Genomic DNA, 20,095 nt, shown 5'->3' with positions numbered 1-20,095 from the left:
ACAGAGGAAGATCAGACCCTACTGGAGAAACTACTTTGAGAACACTGATGTGCTGATTTACGTCATCGACAGTGCAGACAGAAAAATATTTGTTTTGCTACTTTTTGCTACTGCTGTGACAGTAGTGAAACCACACAGGACAGGGGTATATAACAACCATATTGGCTACTAAACAGCCTACACTTCAAATTACTTTCAAATAACATTGCACATTTTCATTTTTTTATTTTATTATGCATTTTGTACATACAGTAATAGGCAAAACAAACCCTAACAAACCACAGGCCTGGGATCATCAGCTACATTCAGCTGCAGGCCGATTTGTTCTTGAGCAGATGGTCGGAAGGCCGGAACATAATTACAAATCATTTCTTGACTGCAAATTGACCGCAAGATATACAGATGTAATATTTGGCTAATAATAATTTAAAACCTTTAAAATGTGTATATGATCAGGTGTTTTTCTATTATGCGTGGGAATACTTGAGAATAGTTTTCCCAAATTAAAATCACTTGGAGAAGATGTCCTAGCGCTATACAGTCCAACAATAAAAAATATATTTATTTATTAAAAAATTTGATCAGAAAACTTGGGGGTCCAAATTAAACCACCACCAGTTGTCCAAGTAACCACCGCCATAGGCCAAGTAACGACCGAGAAAGTTTAGACATGGTTTACAACTTTACATTGTGGTTCAAATTTGAACATAGTTAAGATATGGCTCAACTGCTGTGCATACGGCCTCGCATCAATACCTTGTCACGGTTCATCTCCATAACTGCAAAACGCCTTTGTGCAATGTACTGTATTCCTAATTGAATTGTACCCAGTGTCCAACCAAGCGTCTTATAGCAACACAGAGCTGCCAGGAGAGCACTTAAGACCTTGTGTTGTTGCTCAGCAAGAGTTCAGCTAGAGTAGAGCTGGGACGATAACCCAAAATTACTGACACTGACAGTGCCCTCCTCTTACCGAAGCATTTTGCTTAGCTCAGTTACTTTCAGTGATTTTGCTACACAATGTTCCTGCAGATTTTTTGGTTCTAAAAACATTTTTTTGGTCCACAGTAGGAGCCTATGCATTATGTTGATTCCTGCTATGAAAGCGTCTGCCTGTCCCTGTTTGTCAGTAGGCTGCTGTGTGAGTGGGCCACTCTTACTCCCTTTCCCCACTGTGAGCATGGAGGAGGGAGAGATGCATTCTGAGAAGCACAAGTATTATAACCATTGCTCAAAATGCTATTGCGGAACAAAGGCAGTTTTTTTTTAAGCCGCTACTGTTGTTTTTAGGGTTGTCCCCGACAAAAAATATCTGGGTCGACCAATCATTTGGTCAAAATGTTAAAACGTGTATTTTTCCATATAGACACACCCTATGTTTGAATAAAGTAAACTATATGTAGGCTACTGCTTTAAGCACTGTGATTAAAAATGAAGATATAAATTACTAAAGAGGGAGCCAGAGAACAAATATAACCAGAGGAAGAAAAGAAAAACTACCCGACCCTCCGTCTCCTCCTGCTGCCCACTGACCTTAGCAGATTCTCCCATTATGCTCCTGAAGTTGCCGGTAATAGGCTACACCAAAGGTGGTCAACCTTTTCCATTTGGAGTGCCAAGTGACTTCGTTTACATTTCAGGAAGAAAGAAAAAATTACTTTGAGAAGCTTCACAGTGACGGTGAGTTAAGACAATCAGAAATAGTATCAGATCCTCAATTGGACAAATGTATTAGTCTACATTTGCGCGCAGGCCAGGTAGCCTAGGCCTACTTCTATGCGTAATCAGGTACATGTCCGTACTCAAGATTGACAGGAGTGCCCCTTAGTTCCAGTGAAGGGAAATCTTAACACTACTACGAGATGGGTGTGGAAGAACTTGACTGGCCTGCACAGAGCCCTGACCTAAACTCCATCAAACACCTTCGAGATTAATTGGAACGCCAACTGGGAGCCAGGTCTAATCGACCAACATCAGTGCCACACCTCACTAATGCTCTTGTTGCTGAATGGAAGCAAGTCCACGGAGAAATGTTCAAACATCTAGTGGAAAGCCTTCCCAGAAGAGTGGAGGCTGTTATTGCAGCAAAGGGGGGACCAACTCCATATTAATGCCCATGATTTTGGAATGAGATGTTCAACGAGCAGGTGTACACATACTTTTGGTCATGTAGTGTATGTGTGGATTCTTTTTTATATTGCCTTGCCACTGCTCTACTCTCCCGAAAGCAATCACAGCTCTCTCTGTAAGTGGGGAGGGAGGAAGTTAAATTGGATTACAAGCCACAAGCACTTTAATTTTCAGACGCCGCTAACGGTTAGGATAGCTAGAGGAATGAAGGAGAGAGCATCTGCATGGTGTCTCTCTCTCTCTTTCTGTCCACCTCAGGAGAGGATGAGTAAATAGATACACAGTGCCTCGGAAAGTGTTCAGACCCCTTGACTTCTTCCGCATTTTGTTACGTTACAGCCTTATTCTACAATAGATTAAATAAATACAAATCCTCAGCGATCTACACACAATACCCCATAATGACATCACAATACCCCATACTGACATCGCAATACCCCATAATGACATCACAATACCCCATAATGACATCACAATACCCCATAATGACATCACAATACCCCATAATGACATCACAATACCCCATAATGACATCACAATACCCCATAATGACAAACCAAAAACAGGTTGTTAGACATCTTTGAGAATGTATTAAAAATAGAAAAGAGAAATACTTTATTTACATACAGTAAGTATTCAGACCCTTTGATATGAGACTCAATGTTGAGCTCAGGTGCATCCTGTTTCCATTGATCATCCTTGAGATGTTTCTACAACTTGATTGGAGTCCACCTGTGGTAAATGCAATTGATTGGACATGACTTGGAAAGGCACACACCTGTCTATATAAGGTCCCACAGTTGACAGTGCATGTCAGAGCAAACACCAAGCCATGAGGTCGAAGGAATTGTCTGTAGAGCGGGCTGTCATGTGCCTTTTACTGAGGAGTGGCTTCTGTCTGGCCACAACCATAAAGGCCTGATTGGTGGAGTGCTGCAGAGATGGTTGTCCTTCTGGAAGTTTCTCACATGATCGCAGTTTAGAAGCTCTAGGTCTCTGTCCTAGAGCTGACCATCAGGTTCAAATTGAGTCACCTCCGCTGACCAAGGCCCTTCGTCCCCCAATTGACTCAGTTTGGACCAGGCGACCAGCTCTAGGACAGAGTTTTGGTGTTTCCAAACTTCTTCAATTTAAGAATGATAGAAGCCACTGTGTTCTTGGGGACCTTCAATGCTGCAGAAATGTTTTGGCACCATTCCCCAGATCTGTGCCTCGACACAATCTTGTCTCTGCGCTTGGAGTTTGCCAAAAGGCACCTAAAGACACTCAGACCATGAGAAACTAAATTCTCTCCTCTGATGAAACCAAGATTGAACAATTTGGCCTGAATACCAAGCGTCACGTCTGGAGGAAACCTGGCACCATCCCTACGGTGAAGCATGGTGGTGGCAGCATCATGCTATGGGGATGTTTTTCAGCGGCAGGTACTGGGAGACTAGTCAGAAAGATGAACGGAGCAAAGTACAGAGAGATCCTTGATGAGTACCTGCTCCAGAGAGCTCAGGACCTCAGACTGGGGCAAAGGTTCACCTTCCAACAGGACAACAACCCTAAGCACACAGCCAAGACAATGCAGGAGTGGCTTCGGGACAAGTCTCTGAATGTCCTTGAGTGGCCCAGCCAGAGCCCCGACTTGAACCCGATCTGACATCTCTGGAGAGACCTGAAAATAGCTGTACAGCGACGCTCCCCATCCAATCTGACAGAGCTTGAGAGTATCTGCAGCGAAGAATGGGAGAAACTCCCCAAATACAGATGTGCCAAGCTTGTAAAGTCTTACCCAACAATACTCAAGGCTGTAATCGCTTCCAAAGGTGCTTCAACCAAGTACTGAGTAATGGGTCTGAATACTTATGTAAATGGGATATTTTTCTTTACTTAAATGCACTGTAATTTAAGCTTTAAAACTGCAAAAGTTTTCTCTCTGCCAAAATGTGCAGAAATGCAGGATATTATCTTTAAAGCTACAACAACAAGACAATGCTCTGCCCCATGATGAAATGTGAAGAATTGCAGCGAAAACTGCTAAATGTTCTCTCCGATGCCAAGATGCCTTTAAAATGTTCCTGCAGGGCCTGACACTTGGTTCATCCGGCCATGTACTGCCGAAGTCATATTAAAACCCCTTGTATGCTATTTATTATCTAACTCAAGTTGTGTTCTGATTATGAGGGGTCCCTTATGAATTTTGAGAAAGTTTGAGAACCACTGGCCTAGACGACACCCAATTACATCAACCTGCTATGACAAAGAGCATAGACAAAACATACGCAGTCATCGAAACCTTGAGTCCTTTTTACAATCATATAGGCCTAATCATATTTGCATAGAATTAGGAAGCAAATTAGATGAGAAATGATTTGTGTCAGCAGAAGAATAGTCGATGACTCTAGCAGCACATGCCAGCTTCTATTATGGAAGCAGATCTATCTCCCATTAAATCATCCTCTAATTAGATTCACTATCAACTGGATTGAGTCCAATTGTTCTACACTGTGAAGCCTGACTTTAGACTCAAACCCTCTTTTTGAGGAGAACATTGAGTATGCTTTTACTGTAGGTCCAGGACTTGGATGAATCTGTGTCCAGGAAACCAGCCCAAAGGGATTCGACAGAGGGGTAGAACGTCTTCTACTGAGACAGTACTGGAGCTCATCGCCCCATGTTGCTGCCTCAGCAAGTCAGACAGGCATCTAGCCTTCCATGGAGGAGGAGGAGGAAGGTCACAGCTGTTAGTTGACTGGGTATTTGATAGACAAATATAGGAGCGACACAATTAACGCTTTTGACACAGCATTCCCACCGAACTGACAGTCAGTTTCTTCTCTTGTCTTCTAAAGAGACCCCCTTACCCCCTCACACACACTGACTCCCTCTCTCTCTCTCTCTCTCTCTCTCACACACACACACACACTCCCCTCACACGCCCCCACTCAGAGCGTAACAGAAGGACTTGATGCGTCCACAGCCAAACAGTCCAGGGAGTTCAGGGGGAAACTCAGAGGAAGGGAGGTGTAGGGAGCCTGTTTTATTCAGCACAACAACACTGTGGCCCCGTTCCAAATGGCACCCGGTGTCCTATATAGTACACTACTTTTGTCCAAGGCCCATAGGGCTTCATCGGGCTCTGCACTATGCAGGGAATAGGGTGGTATTTGGTGAGTAGCCTGTTGTTTCACAAACACCACTAATTAAAGGTCTGGCATAAAGGCTTATTTATCACACAGCGTACCAGACATTGGTTAATTGCTTCTGCTTGTCATCCCTCCCTTGATGTGACTTTCTACACTGTCTCATCCCGCTTCTCTCTCTCTCTCTCTCTCTCTCTCTCTCTCTCTCTCTCTCTCTCTCTCTCTCTCTCTCTCTCTCTCTCTCTCTCTCTCTCTCTCTCTCTCTCTCTCTCTCTCTCTCTCTCTCTCTCTCTCTCTCTCTCTCTCTCTCTCTCTCTCTCTCTCTCTCTCTCTCTCTCTCTCTCTCTAGCTAAATTAGAGGGGCCACTGCTCCTGTTCTCTGCTTACCTTTCTCATTTTATACACAACCACTTGGTTTTCATGTTTGTGCAGCAACAACGCTTGTTTTTCAGCACGTAATGAACTGACTGACGGGACTGGGAGGAGCTCTGGAAAACTGATGCAGACAGGGTTTTCTGGATCTAGTGCTAAACACGAGATGAGTTTTCTAAAGCAAAGAGGTTTCCTTCCTTGCTTAGGCCTCCCTTGAAGGATTGTATTATAGCTGAGATGTACAAACATCTGCGACCAAGCAATATAATACATTCAACATTTCTCCCAGGCTAGCAGTAATGTGAACATCGAGAGGTCACAGAGACAGAGAGATCACAGGGAGAGAAAAGAGATCACAGGGAGAGAAAAGAGATCACAGGGAGAGAGAGATCACAGCGAGAGAGAGAGAGAGACAGAGACACAGACAGACAGACAGGCAGACATGTGTAGTCTGCTACCACAGAGGTAGGTGTTCTAACAGGGCCTTAAGAAAAACAGCTGTGTGGATCAATACGCTAAAATACACATGAAGTGACTGACATACAGATCCAGCCGTATGGGACTACATCGCTGCCATACAGATTAATGGTTAAAACAGAGCCTGGCTCACATCACGTTTAGTAGCATAGAATGAGATTATTTCAGTACTTCTCCATCTGTATGTATCATGTCTTCTCTGCACTGTATCATCCACACATGATACATAGGGTGGGTATCATATGATTCACAGAGTGTATATTTGGCCTAATAATGGCTTCATTCAATCTTTATGCTCTCAATGTTTACAAGTCATGTAATACTTACGTATAACCAGTTTATTCATGTCTTATTTATGAAAGTTATCATAAAGAGTATAACCCTCTATTTCCTCAAACCCATTTCACCTGTGTTGCCTACGTGATCCATATCAGGGTTAGAAGTACAACAGGCTGTACAATGTCTTGCATGTCTCCACCATGTTGTTTGTGTACAGTAGCAGGATAGTGCCAGGCAGGTTAAGTTGATCAGAATTGAACTAGTGTGCTCACTTCCAGATAACTTAACATTTCTACAAAGTAGTGTACATTAGTTCCATTACTTGACCCTAAATATCAGTAGGGTTTTAACAGAAATCACGATGAAAACACTATGAAAACCGAATGGACATTACTAACTTGACAACTTTATACATTTCTTTGCCTTACTCTTTTGAACTATCTTGTGGGGAAAAGACTGAGGCTAGAATAAAACCTGAATATGTTTTGGATAAACATGAGAAGAACATTAACGGACAAGTAAGCTGCAGATAGACACAGCTAATGTTGCACAATGTGTGTGCCCAATTAGCACCGGACAGGCATCCATGTCTCAAACCATGTTATGTCACATTATGAAAGCAGATGGTAGAAACTTCTAATGCACATGATTGTACCTATGCAATCTCATGTAGACAAACAGTCACACACAAACAAACTAAACAACACTTATCCACACAAACCTTCCATTGAGTAGTGAAAGGAGCTCCCCTGCATGGTACAGATCGTTACGCGTCACCCTGCCGAAGCGAAAAGAGTTCAGGTTGCAGAAGGTGACAGCGGGGAATATCATCAGCGGGGTCGCTATCTCGTCCAGCTTGGTAACGTGGGGGTACTGGAAGTAGAACTGGACCCGGTCTACACACACCAACACCAGGAACCCCAGAGAAGCCAGGAAGAACAAGATCCACAGGCACCGCTTGACGCACATCCGTTCGTAGGTGAACAGGTGCGAGATGCCGTGCAGTGTGGACCTGCTGGCGAAAACTTCAATAGGTACCGGTCGCTTGAAGGAGTCCACCATCTCTTCTGACTCCGCTTTGAGATCCATGACGAGGCTATATGGTATCAGTGTGAAGGGGAAGAATGGGAAAGTACTAGCAGCGAAGGGAACGCTATTGACACTAGAGAAGGAAGGAGGGTACCAACTGTGAGTCTGTGAGTTCACGCCCTTCTACACATGGATTTCTATGTTCCTCATCCAGGCCGTATGAAATGTTGCGTCACTGGACCCCCAACAAAATAACACCATCTATCCAGGCTACCAGTACATTCTTCGGATTATTTGACAAGAAACTCTACTATTTCGTGCACAATTTCCCTTCAGACGGTCAATGTAATAACTCAAACATATGTCCAATATAGTCCCATATTTACGCGCATAGATAGATGCCAATATCTTCTCTCCCATATACTTCAGGAGCGATTCCCGCAACACAAGTTGGTGTCTCTTACAGGCTTGCAAAAGAAAAACTCCCAGCAAAACCACAGCAAGAACTGAATGTATTGGTGTCAGGAGATGGTTCACGAGCGGTTCAACCATATGCAATTGGAATACAACAAACGCTGTTTCTCGGGAGACGCTGCTGGTTATATGCCCATATAACACGCTGCGTTCTTTCCCACCGGCTCCCACTTGTACAAACCTCAAAAAAACATTGTCAATGAAGCCTGCTCTGGCCGTTTTAGTACAGATCATGCGGTTGCATCCTGTCAAATAGCGGAAACTGTACGAGAGACTGTCTTGTTACATTCCTGGTGAGAGCGGTCGCTTCGGTCAGGCATCAACCGCATACACGCTGCCTTGCATCCTCTCTCTCTTTAGAACGGCACCTACTACAACAATGCAATCATCATAAACTCCCCCTTTTTTTTACTGGGATAAGAGGAAACACGATTTAGGATGAAAAACGTCTGAATTAAATCACGCGTAGGCTAATAATCAGCTAAATGTGTAAATCCAATTCCAACACATTACGGGGTGAACCTCGGAAGCTGTCGACCGAAAACAGCGTTTCCCTGATCGATTAACTTGGATGTCCGAATAGGAGGAGAGCATGGATAGGATGGCACGTGTTTTACATCGGGTGACGAAGTCGGTTGGAAAATACAGACATGTAAGACCCGCACGAGTCTCCGACTGATTCTTGCCTGTCCTTAACAACCACGGCAGCCTGTATCAAATTCACCAAAATGTGTGTGTGTTGTTTGTAAGCAACATTCATCAGCGGTAGAAAACAGGGACAGTGACGCCGAGGCAAGAACGTAGTGATGAGTCGTTCATTTTGAACAGTTCTTTTTGGTGAACCTTCGGGAACCGAATCGCATCGGTGAAAGAGCCGTTCATTTGGCCCCCTGATTTGCATACTGTTACTACTATTTATTTTCAGCTCAAAACAACGTTTTTCTGCAGATAAGTTATACAATAATTATCTAAAGAGGGTGAATCCTCACTGCAGAAACAATACATAGTGGGGAGAGCACGTCAATCTGGTTTACGCTCATTTTTTGCAGTGCAAAAAATCCGTCGGCTTGTATTTCTCATTTGGCTAAGTAAAAATGTATTTGAACGCGCATTTCACGATCTGTGACAGTGGTAGCCTACCCTTTGGCCTATAAATTGGAGATAAAAGGAGAGAAAGTGTGTAAGGCTGTGTATGTACACCCTGAACGATGGTCTGAACAGTCTCAGAAACTGGTTTTTAGTGCTGATGTGAGCTAAACGAGGACTGGCTGCGGACAAAACTGTTACACATGTCAAAATAATACAATAGACTACCCACCAGCCTCGATCGGAAAAAGTGGTGTAAAGTACTTAAGTAAAAATATTTCAAGTACGACTTAAGTCGTTTTTTGGAGTATCAGGTACTTTACTATTTATATTTTTGACAGCTTTTACTTTTATTCCACTACATTCCTAAAGAAAATAATGTACTTTCTACTCCGTACATTTTCCCTGACACCCAAAAGTACTGAATTAATTAAAGGAATACAATTTTATTTTCGTGTCAAATCGCCATTTGGCAACCCATCCCTTACGGGATTAATTTACACATAAACAAACATTACAATGATTCACTATGGTAATTAAATGATCATTCTTCTTCCGGTGTTCTCTGCATTGCGCATCGCATAAAGAGTGAAACAAATCTATACATAATAGTAAATAAGGTCATCCAAAAAATAATTACATCCCTAGAGCAGTAACATAATATATATATATATAAACATACATACATACATACATACATACATACATACATACATACATACATACATACATACATACATACATACATACATACAATATACAGACAAATAAATACAGAAAATAAAGAAACAGAAGTCCCTTCAACCCAGTTGTCTCCCAGATTCATCTGGGAGACAAGCCTATTCACAATCTATATACACACATACCATTTACCACATAGAAGCTAAATATGTGTATTATTTAATTATAGGCAGCCCTTTTTCTTTTAGTCCAGGCTTTATCTAAATATTCTGCAAATAAATAAAAAACATTTCAATTTCTCCTCATCACTCAGCCACATAATGGCAGTACTAGTTACGTTATGAATGCTTAGCAGGACAGGAAAATGGTCTAATTCACACACTAATCAACAGAACATCCCTGGTCATCCCTACTGCGTCTGATCTGACAGACTCAATAAACATAAATGCTTTGTTTGTAAATTATGTCTTTGTTTGTAAATGAGTGTTGGAGTGTGCCCCTGTCTATCCATACATTTAAAAAAACAAGACATTTGCGCAGTCTGATTTGCTTAATATAAGGAATTTTAAATTACTTATACTTTTACTTTTAATACTTAAGTATAATTTAGCAAATAAGTTTCTTTTTAAACTTTTACTCAAGTAGTATTTTACTGTGTAACTTTCACTTTTGTCATTTTCTATTAAGGTATCTTTACTTTTACTCAAGTATGACTTTTGGGTACTTTTTCCACCAGTGCTCGGCAACACCTAAGCCTAAGGAAACGGGGCCCAAATAATATATCTCATTCTGAAACCTTATCAATACTTTTTGATGAGATTGGAATGGAATGTAGCCTAACATCCAAATATTGAAGGGAAAGATGTGAAGAGGAGACAGGCTCCCCTATAGTGTTGCAGACTGTCAACGCAGTTAGAGAAACCTATTGCCACGAGCCAAGGGGACTCACCCATGAAATTGCTCATAATGCTCTATTATCCCCATTTGTTCTAGTATTGGCTGTGTGTGACTAGTATGTGTTGTAGTCATCTATTATCTATATAATTTATCAACAGTATGTTGGTAACTTGAGCAGTGTTTTCAATCCAATACCATTATGAGAATTCTGTGTAGATGCAGCTATGTTGGAAATTAGTTCTGGAATTGTAGGATTCCAGAATGATGGTGTCTCTCAGTTCCAATAGGGAAATGCATTTTAGAATGTGTCGTTTCATTCATACAATCTGTTGGGAGAAACCATTTCTGTATTCAGTATATTCAAAATTATAGTCTACTCTGTGTGCATATTGCCTTTTGATAGAAAGACACGTAAGTCATTGACAGGGAGCTGAAAAGTGTCATGGTTAGTTCTGGAGTATAGCTGTTCCTGTTTATCCGTCTGTTGCTGATACCCGGCATGGCGAGCAGAACACTGTTTCATATTTCATTGGGATGACAGTGTGAAGCCAGAGTGGCATGGCATGGGATGGGTTTTCAAATGTTGATGGGAGTTGAGCACAGGCATAGGTTTGACTCAGGGAGTCATTTCTGCCAGGATATACGTGCCGGTTGGCCTCACCATCGGTCAGAAAGAGAAGAGAGAGAGAGAGAGTGAGTGTAGGAGAAATAAAGTAAGGAGTGACAGAGAGAAAAAGAGAGAGAGGGCAGAGTGAGAGAGAGAGAGGGCAGAGAGAGATAGGGCAGAGAAGAGAGAAGAGAGAGAAGAGAGAGAGAGACAGAGAGAGAGAGAGAGAGAGAGAGAAAGAGAGAGAGAGAAGAGAGAGACAGAGAGACAGAGATAAGAGAGAAAGAAGATAGAGAGAAGAGAGAGAGAGAAGAGAGAGGGCAGAGAGAGAGAGAGGGAGAGAGAGAGAGAGAGAGAAGAGAGAGATAGGGCAGAGAAGAGAGAAGAGAGAGAAGAGAGAGAGAGACAGAGAGAGAGAGAGAGAGAGAGAGAGAGAGAAGAGAGAGACAGAGAGAGAAGAGAGAGAGAGAGAAGAGAGAGAGAAGGCTATGGTGTGCCAACTCCCTGGGACCTGGCAGCCTGCCAGAGAGATGAATAGACAGACTCTAGGCCTTCTGTTAGTGCAGTCTGTGTAGTCAGTCTTCAGACTCTAGGCCTTCTACTAGTCCAGTCTCTGTGTAGTCAGTCAGTCTAGCACCTCCTGTACCTCTCTCTACAGCCAGATCGTACCTCTCACTACAGCCAGGTCGTACCTCTCTCTACAGCCAGGTCGTACCTCTCTCTACAGCCAGGTCGTACCTCTATCTACAGCCAGGTCGTACCTCTCTCTACAGCCAGGTCGTACCTCTCTCTACAGCCAGGTCGTACCTCTCTCTACAGCCAGGTCGTACCTCTCTCTACAGCCAGGTCGTAACTCTCTCTACAGCCAGGTCGTACCTCTCTCTACAGCCAGGTCGTACCTCTATCTACAGCCAGGTCGTACCTCTCTCTACAGCCAGGTCGTACCCTCTCTATCAGCCAGGTCGTACCTCTCTATCAGCCAGGTGGTACCTCTCTCTACAGCCAGGTCGTACCTCTCTCTACAGCCAGGTCGTACCTCTCTCTACAGCCAGGTCGTACCTCTCTCTACAGCCAGGTCGTACCTCTCTCTACAGCCAGGTCGTACCTCTCTCTACAGCCAGGTCGTACCTCTATCTACAGCCAGGTCGTACCTCTCTCTACAGCCAGGTCGTACCCTCTCTATCAGCCAGGTCGTACCTCTCTCTATCAGCCAGGTCGTACCTCTCTCTACAGCCAGGTCGTACCTCTCTCTACAGCCAGGTCGTACCTCTCTCTACAGCCAGGTCGTACCTCTCTCTACAGTCAGGTCGTACCTCTCTCTACAGTCAGGTCGTACCTCTCTCTACAGCCAGGTCGTACCTCTCTCTACAGCCAGGTCGTACCTCTCTCTACAGCCAGGTCGTACCTCTCTCTACAGCCAGGTCGTACCTCTCTCTACAGCCAGGTCGTACCTCTCTCTACAGTCAGGGCGTACCTCTCTCTACAGTCAGGTCGTATCTCTCTCTACAGCCAGGTCGTACCTCTCTCTACAGCCAGGTCGTACCTCTCTCTACAGCCAGGTCGTACCCCTCTATCAGCCAGGTCGTACCCCTCTATCAGCCAGGTCGTACCTCTCTCTATCAGCCAGGTCGTACCTCTCTCTATCAGCCAGGTCGTACCTCTCTCTACAGCCAGGTCGTACCTCTCTCTACAGCCAGGTCGTACCTATCTCTACAGCCAGGTCGTACCTCTCTCTACAGCCAGGTCGTACCTCTCTCTACAGCCAGGTCGTACCTCTCTCTACAGCCAGGTCGTACCTCTCTCTACAGCCAGGTCGTACCTCTCTCTACAGCCAGGTCGTACCTCTCTCTACAGCCAGGTCGTACCTCTCTCTACAGCCAGGTCGTACCTCTCTTTATCAGCCAGGTCGTACCTCTCTCTACAGCCAGGTCGTACCTCTCTCTACAGCCAGGTCGTACCTCTCTCTACAACCAGGTCGTACCTCTCTCTACAACCAGGTCGTACCTCTCTCTACAGCCAGGTCGTACCTCTCTCTAAAGCCAGGTCGTACCTCTCTCTACAGCCAGGTCGTACCTCTCTCTACAGCCAGGTCGTACCTCTCTCTACAACCAGGTCGTACCTCTCTCTACAGCCAGGTCGTACCTCTCTCTACAGCCAGGTCGTACCTCTCTCTACAGCCAGGTCGTACCTCTCTCTATCAGCCAGGTCGTACCTCTCTCTACAGCCAGGTTGTACCTCTCTCTATCAGCCAGCTCGTACCTTTCTCTTCAGGCTTCAGGCACTCCTTGACCTCATGTTGTTGCTAAGCTGTCCCCACTAACCCTCCCATTGATTTAACTGTGGAGCCTACACCTGCTTCCAAACAACTGTTTGTCTTCGGACACACACACACACACACACACACACACACACACACACACACACACACACACACACACACACACACACACACACACACACACACACACAAGATTGTCAGAGGGTTCGCTTGCCCCATATACCTGGACAGATGGACTATTAGCTCTAATGCCCACCTAGGTTCCCTGTAGATATGCTGAAAGGAAAGATTGGAGGACTTTCGACTTTTGACTAATTTGTGTATTTCTCAGCCCCAGTATTTCTTCCAAGACTAATTTTCAATATTAGAAGAAAGACCAAGGACTTGAAATAGGAACCCTTTATCCTCATATCTTATTCCAACATGGAGTTATACATCGTCGAATACATTCTGTCCACTTGTGACAACCAGCCCCATAACGGGGTTTGTTGTAACACAATATGTGGTTGGCTGTCACAGTGTTTGCCATTCGTTATTTCAGCAATAATTGAACCATTTTACAACGATTTTAGAAGAAAGTAAAACGTTGATTTGATCGAACAGTATTTCTTTTCAAATTCAACATAGTATTTGCTTTAAGATTGTAGCTCTTGCTCCACTCACATCGTCATGTCAATGGTTAATAAAACGAACAGCAGTAACCATCTACCTAAATGACTACCGACCCGTAGCACTCACGTCTGTAGCCATGAAATGCTTTGAAAGGTCATGGCTCACATCAACACCATCATCCCGGAAACCCTGGACTCAATTCACACACCGCACCAACAGATCCACAGATGATGCAATCTCTATTGCACTCCACACTGCCCTTTCCCACCTGGACAAAAGGAACACCTATGTGAGAATGCTGTTCATTGACTACAGCTCAGCGTTCAACACCATAGTGCCCTCAAAGCTCATCACGAAGCTCAGGACCCTGGGACTAAACACATTCCTCTGCAACTGAATTCTGGACTTCCTGACGGGCCGCCCCCAGGTGGTGAGGGTAGACAACAACACATCTGCCGTACTGACCCTCAACATGGGGACCCCTCAGGGGTGCGTGCTTAGTCCCCTCCTGTACTTCCTGTTCACCCACGACTGTGTGGCCGCGCACGACTCCAACACCATCATTAAGTTTACAGAGGACACGACGATGCTAGGCCTGATCACCGATGACGATGAGACAGCCTATAGGGAGGAGGTCAGAGACCTGGCAGTGTGGTGCCAGGACAACAACCTCTCCCTCAACGTCAGCAAGACAAGGGAGCTGATCATAAACAACAGGAAACGGAGGGCCGAACAGGCCCCCATTCACATCATACATCACACATCGGTACCGGTACCCCCTGTATATAGCCTCCACATTGACTCTGTACCAGTACCCCCTGTATATAGCCTCCACATTGACTCTGTACCAGTACCCCCTGTATATAGCCTCCACATTGACTCTGTACCAGTACCCCCTGTATATAGCCTCCATATTGACTCTGTACCGGTACCCCTGTATATAGCCTCCACATTGACTCTGTACCAGTACCCCCTGTATATAGCCTCCACATTGACTCTGTACCAGTACCCCCTGTATATAGCCTCCATATTGACTCTGTACCGGTACCCCCTGTATATAGTCTCCATATTGACTCTGTACCAGTACCCCCTGTATATAGCCTCCATATTGACTCTGTACCGGTACCCCCTGTATATAGCCTCCACATTGACTCTGTACCAGTACCCCCTGTATATAGCCTCCATATTGACTCTGTACCGGTACCCCCTGTATATAGTCTCCATATTGACTCTGTACCAGTACCCCCTGTATATAGCCTCCATATTGACTCTGTACCGGTACCCCCTGTATATAGTCTCCATATTGACTCTGTACCGGTACCCCCTGTATATAGCCTCCACATTGACTCGGTACCGGTACCCCCTGTATATAGTCTCCACATTGACTCGGTAGCGGTACCCCCTGTATATAGTCTCCACATTGACTCGGTAGCGGTACCCCCTGTATATAGTCTCCACATTGACTTGGTACCGGTACCCCGTGTATATAGCCTCCTCATTGACTCGGTACCGGTACCCCCTGTATATAGCCACCACATTGACTTGGTACCGGTACCCCCTGTATATAGTCTCCACATTGACTTGGTACCGGTACCCCGTGTATATAGCCTCCTCATTGACTTGGTACCGGTACCCCGTGTATATAGCCTCCTCATTGACTCGGTACCGGTACCCCCTGTATATAGCCTCCACATTGACTCGGTACCGATACCCCCTGTATATAGCCTCCACATTGACTCGGTACCGATACCCCCTGTATATAGCCTCCACATTGACTCAGTACCGGTACCCCCTGTATATAGTCTCCACATTGACTTGGTACCGGTACCCCCTGTATATAGCCTCCACATTGACTCAGTACCGGTACCCCCTGTATATAGCCTCCACATTGACTCAGTACCGGTACCCCCTGTATATAGCCTCCACATTGACTCTGTACCAGTACCCCCTGTATATAGCCTCCATATTGACTCTGTACCAGTACCCCCTGTATATAGCCTCCACATTGACTCTGTACCGGTACCCCCTGTATATAGCCTCCACATTGACTCTGTACCAGTACCCCCTGTATATAGCCTCCATATTGACTCTGTACCAGTACCCCCTGTATATAGCGTCCACATTGACTCAGTACCGGTACCCCCTGTATATAGCCTCCACATTGACTCTGTACCAGTGCCCCCTGTATATAGCCTCCACATTGAGTCAGTACCGGTACCCCCTGTATATAGCCTCCACATTGACTCTGTACCGGTACCCCCTGTATATAGTCTCCATATTGACTTGGTACCGGTACCCCCTGTATATAGCCTCCATATTGACTCTGTACCGGTACCCCCTGTATATAGCCTCCACATTGACTCTGTACCGGTACCCCCTGTATATAGTCTCCATATTGACTTGGTACCGGTACCCCCTGTATATAGCCTCGTTATTGTTATTTTATGGTGTTACTTTTTTGTGGGTTTTGACTTTAGTTTAATTAGTAAATATTTTCTTAACTCCTATTTTCTAAAAACTGCATTGTTGGTTTAGGGCTTGTAAGTAATTTTATTTATTTATTTATTTTACCGTTATTTTACCAGGTAAGTTGACTGAGAACACGTTCTCATTTGCAGCAACGACCTGGGGAATAGTTACAGGGGAGAGGAGGGGGATGAATGAGCCAATTGTAAACTGGGGATTATTAGGTGACCGTGATGGTTGAGGGCCAGATTGGGAATTTAGCCAGGACACCGGGGTTAACACCCCTACTCTTACGATAAGTGCCATGGGATCTTTAATGACCTCAGAGAGTCAGGACACCCGTTTAACGTCCCATCCGAAAGACGGCACCCTACACAGAGCAGTGTCCCCAATCACTGCCCTGGGGCATTGGGATCTTTGTTTAGACCAGAGGAAAGAGTGCCTCCTACTGGCCCTCCAACACCACTTCCAGCAGCACCTGGTCTCCCATCCAGGGACTGACCAGGACCAACCCTGCTTAGCTTCAGAAGCAAGCCAGCATTTCACGGTGTGGTCTAGACCTGTTGTATTCGGTGCATGTGACAAATACAATTAGATTTTATCTGATATTAGGAGTAAAATGAAATATTTTGATGAAGTAAAAAGGTAAAGCCGTCAACATTTGTGCTAACTACGTTTTTGGTAAATAGAAAGAAGGAAATATTTTTCAAACAGGAACAGGTGTGTGTGTGTGTGTGTGTGTATGTGTGTGTGTGTGTGTGTGTGTGTGTGTGTGTGTGTGTGTGTGTGTGTGTGTGTGTGTGTGTGTGTGTGTGTGTGTGTGTGTGTGAAGGGAGTTCTTAAAGGTGAACTGCACTCACCGATTCAGTATGTGTTTCTTCCGGGGCTCATTGAGAAATGCAGCGTCCATTACTGAAGCACGAACAACAGTTGTCTTTGGGGTGTGGTTTAATGTGGGTGTTTCTTGGGTGTGTCTTTTTCCATTCAATCACAACAAACACACAAGGACAGCACTGGCAAAGCAGACACCCCTGCAGTCCCAGCAAGGCCAGGGGACCCAGAGGCTTTAGAATTACAGGAAGTTAGCTTTAAAATTGCAACATTTTCTCTCATGGCAAAACGTGAAGAATAGCAGAAAATTTGCTCAGATTCTTGAAAGTCGGGACAGTCATTGTCCAGCGGGGAAACTACATTTTTATAGTAAAAAAAAAACTCCGAATTTGTTGCATTATTTGAGCTTAAAATTTACGTACAGGGGAATTTTATTAGGGAAAGATTAATTTTTTAAATGTTCAAAGTACTTTAAATATTAGTCATTTCCATGTCAGCTCTATGCCTTGAAATGCCCTTGTCCGGAGAAAAATATCCCAATTTCAAACTTTTCAAAAAAGTGTTTAAAATTAAAAAAATGGACAATAATGGATTGTCCATTAAAGTTCCCGCACAGTCAATATGAATGACCAAAACACCTATAATAATTGTACACTATTAAAATGCTCAGAATTTAAGAAATGTTAACTTTTCTCTCATCTCTAATTATCAGGAAGCCTGAAAGAACAGGCTGAGTGGGCGGGGATCTTATATTCATGAGTTCGCCTTGACTGACAGCTCTTTGAAACACCCTTGTGGTCGTTGCCAGGTAACAAGGTAAATAATAGACCACATGTCATTCCGAGCGTAAATAGGAATACCTTGTCAGTATGCCTCAACCCATTTTTCTCTGCAAAATGCTGTCATGGTCAACAGAGCTGGTCACGGACTGTTGGATATCAGACAAACAGCAGAAATACACAATTGTATTTCTATTGTTTTGTAACTAAATACAGAATACAGATCACTGATGCACTTCTTCACAACACATTAGTAAAGCCTGAGGGAATGTACACGGGAATGTACACGAAAACAGCATACGATAAGTGTACTGGACAATTTATTGGTGCCTCTACATTAGCATTATAAATTATAATATGTTCACAATTGTATGTATTGATCAAACCTTTCTTTTATCATTTACAATAGGCCAGCATAGCAAAAATATTGATTAGCATGAACACTGATGAGAAATAAAGGTGAGAAATAATGGTGAGACATAATTTGACATAATTGTTTTCATTAGAGTCATATAGGTACCCGGCCACCCTACAGTGTGAAGGACCCCATTGATTCATACAATTTGTAACACTCATCTCCCGTCCGAATGCTTGAAAAAAAAACTATGGAAAGTATGAAATATTTGGTTGTGCACTTTTTGGTGAAACTTTTCAATGTTTGTATTTGGACTGTGTGTGCCTGAAAGCCTCAATTGATTTGAAATGAATAACTATGACTTATGAGTCTGTCCCCACAGGTTTCACAGCATATCCCCACTTGTTTAGTCTGTCCTCACATGCTTCACAGCATATCCCCCCTTCTTTAGTCTGTCCTCACAGGTTTCACAGCATATCCCCCCTTGTTTAGTCTGTCCTCACATGCTTCACAGCATATCCCCCCTTGTTTAGTCTGTCCTCACAGGTTTCACAGCATATCCCCCCTTCTTTAGTCTGTCTTCACAGGCTTCACAGCATATCCCCCCTTCTTTAGTCTGTCCTCACAGGCTTCACAGCATATCCCCCCTTCTTTAGTCTGTCCTCACAGGTTTCACAGCATATCCCCCCTTCTTTAGTCTGTCCTCACAGGTCTTCACAGCATATCCCCCCTTCTTTAGTCTGTCCTCACAGGTTTCACAGCATATCCCCCCTTCTTTAGTCTGTCCTCACAGGCTTCACAGCATATCCCCCCTTCTTTAGTCTGTCCTCACAGGTTTCACAGCATATCCCCCCTTCTTTAGTCTGTCCTCACAGGCTTCACAGCATATCCCCCCTTCTTTAGTCTGTCCTCACAGTCTTCACAGCATATCCCCCCTTCTTTAGTCTGTCCTCACATGCTTCACAGCATATCCCCCCTTCTTTAGTCTGTCCTCACAGGTTTCACAGCATATCCCCCCTTCTTTAGTCTGTCCTCACAGGCTTCACAGCATATCCCCCCTTCTTTAGTCTGTCCTCACAGGTTTCACAGCATATCCCCCCTTCTTTAGTCTGTCCTCACAGGCTTCACAGCATATCCCCCCTTCTTTAGTCTGTCCTCACAGTCTTCACAGCATATCCCCTCTTCTTTAGTCTGTCCTCACAGTCTTCACAGCATATCCCCTCTTCTTTAGTCTGTCCTCACAGTCTTCACAGCATATCCCCTCTTCTTGGCATTGGGAAAGATGATTTTGTACCACAGCATTCCTGCTGAGGTGGTTGCCTGGGAAGCTGTGCAGACAGAGTAGCTGTTGAAATGTTCTAAAATGTCTATCATTGCAGCTTGATGACAGTGGAAAGACAAAAGGAGGTGGAAAGTGTAACAATAATAATACCTTACCCTCTGATCATCATGATTAGCCCCAATGACTGTCCAGAACAGACTATGGGAGGCGCACAGTAGTCATAGAGTCATGACTACATGGAACTCTATTCCACATAAATTAACTGATGCAAGCAGTACAATCAGATGTATATAGAACACATACAGCTGCTGCCTTGGCAGGAACTAATG

General features: G+C 44.3%; 1 protein-coding gene across 1 annotated transcript in view; it reads right to left on the bottom strand.

Annotated features, from left to right (window-relative positions):
• LOC139536333 (acid-sensing ion channel 1B) overlaps positions 1-8,614 on the bottom strand; it is a 381,353-nt gene extending 372,739 nt beyond the window's left edge. Inside the window, exon 1 of the mRNA XM_071336787.1 lies at positions 7,111-8,614. Coding sequence (XP_071192888.1) covers positions 7,111-7,478 — 368 coding nt within the window. The 5' untranslated portion in view covers positions 7,479-8,614. The remainder of the gene's footprint in view (positions 1-7,110) is intronic.
• Between the last annotated feature and the right edge of the window lie 11,481 nt (positions 8,615-20,095).

Source organism: Salvelinus alpinus, chromosome 12, assembly GCF_045679555.1.
Source record: "Salvelinus alpinus chromosome 12, SLU_Salpinus.1, whole genome shotgun sequence".
Taxonomy (NCBI): Eukaryota; Metazoa; Chordata; class Actinopteri; order Salmoniformes; family Salmonidae; genus Salvelinus; species Salvelinus alpinus.
Note: the sequence above shows the minus strand (reverse complement) of the source record. Positions and strands in the feature narration are given on the sequence as shown.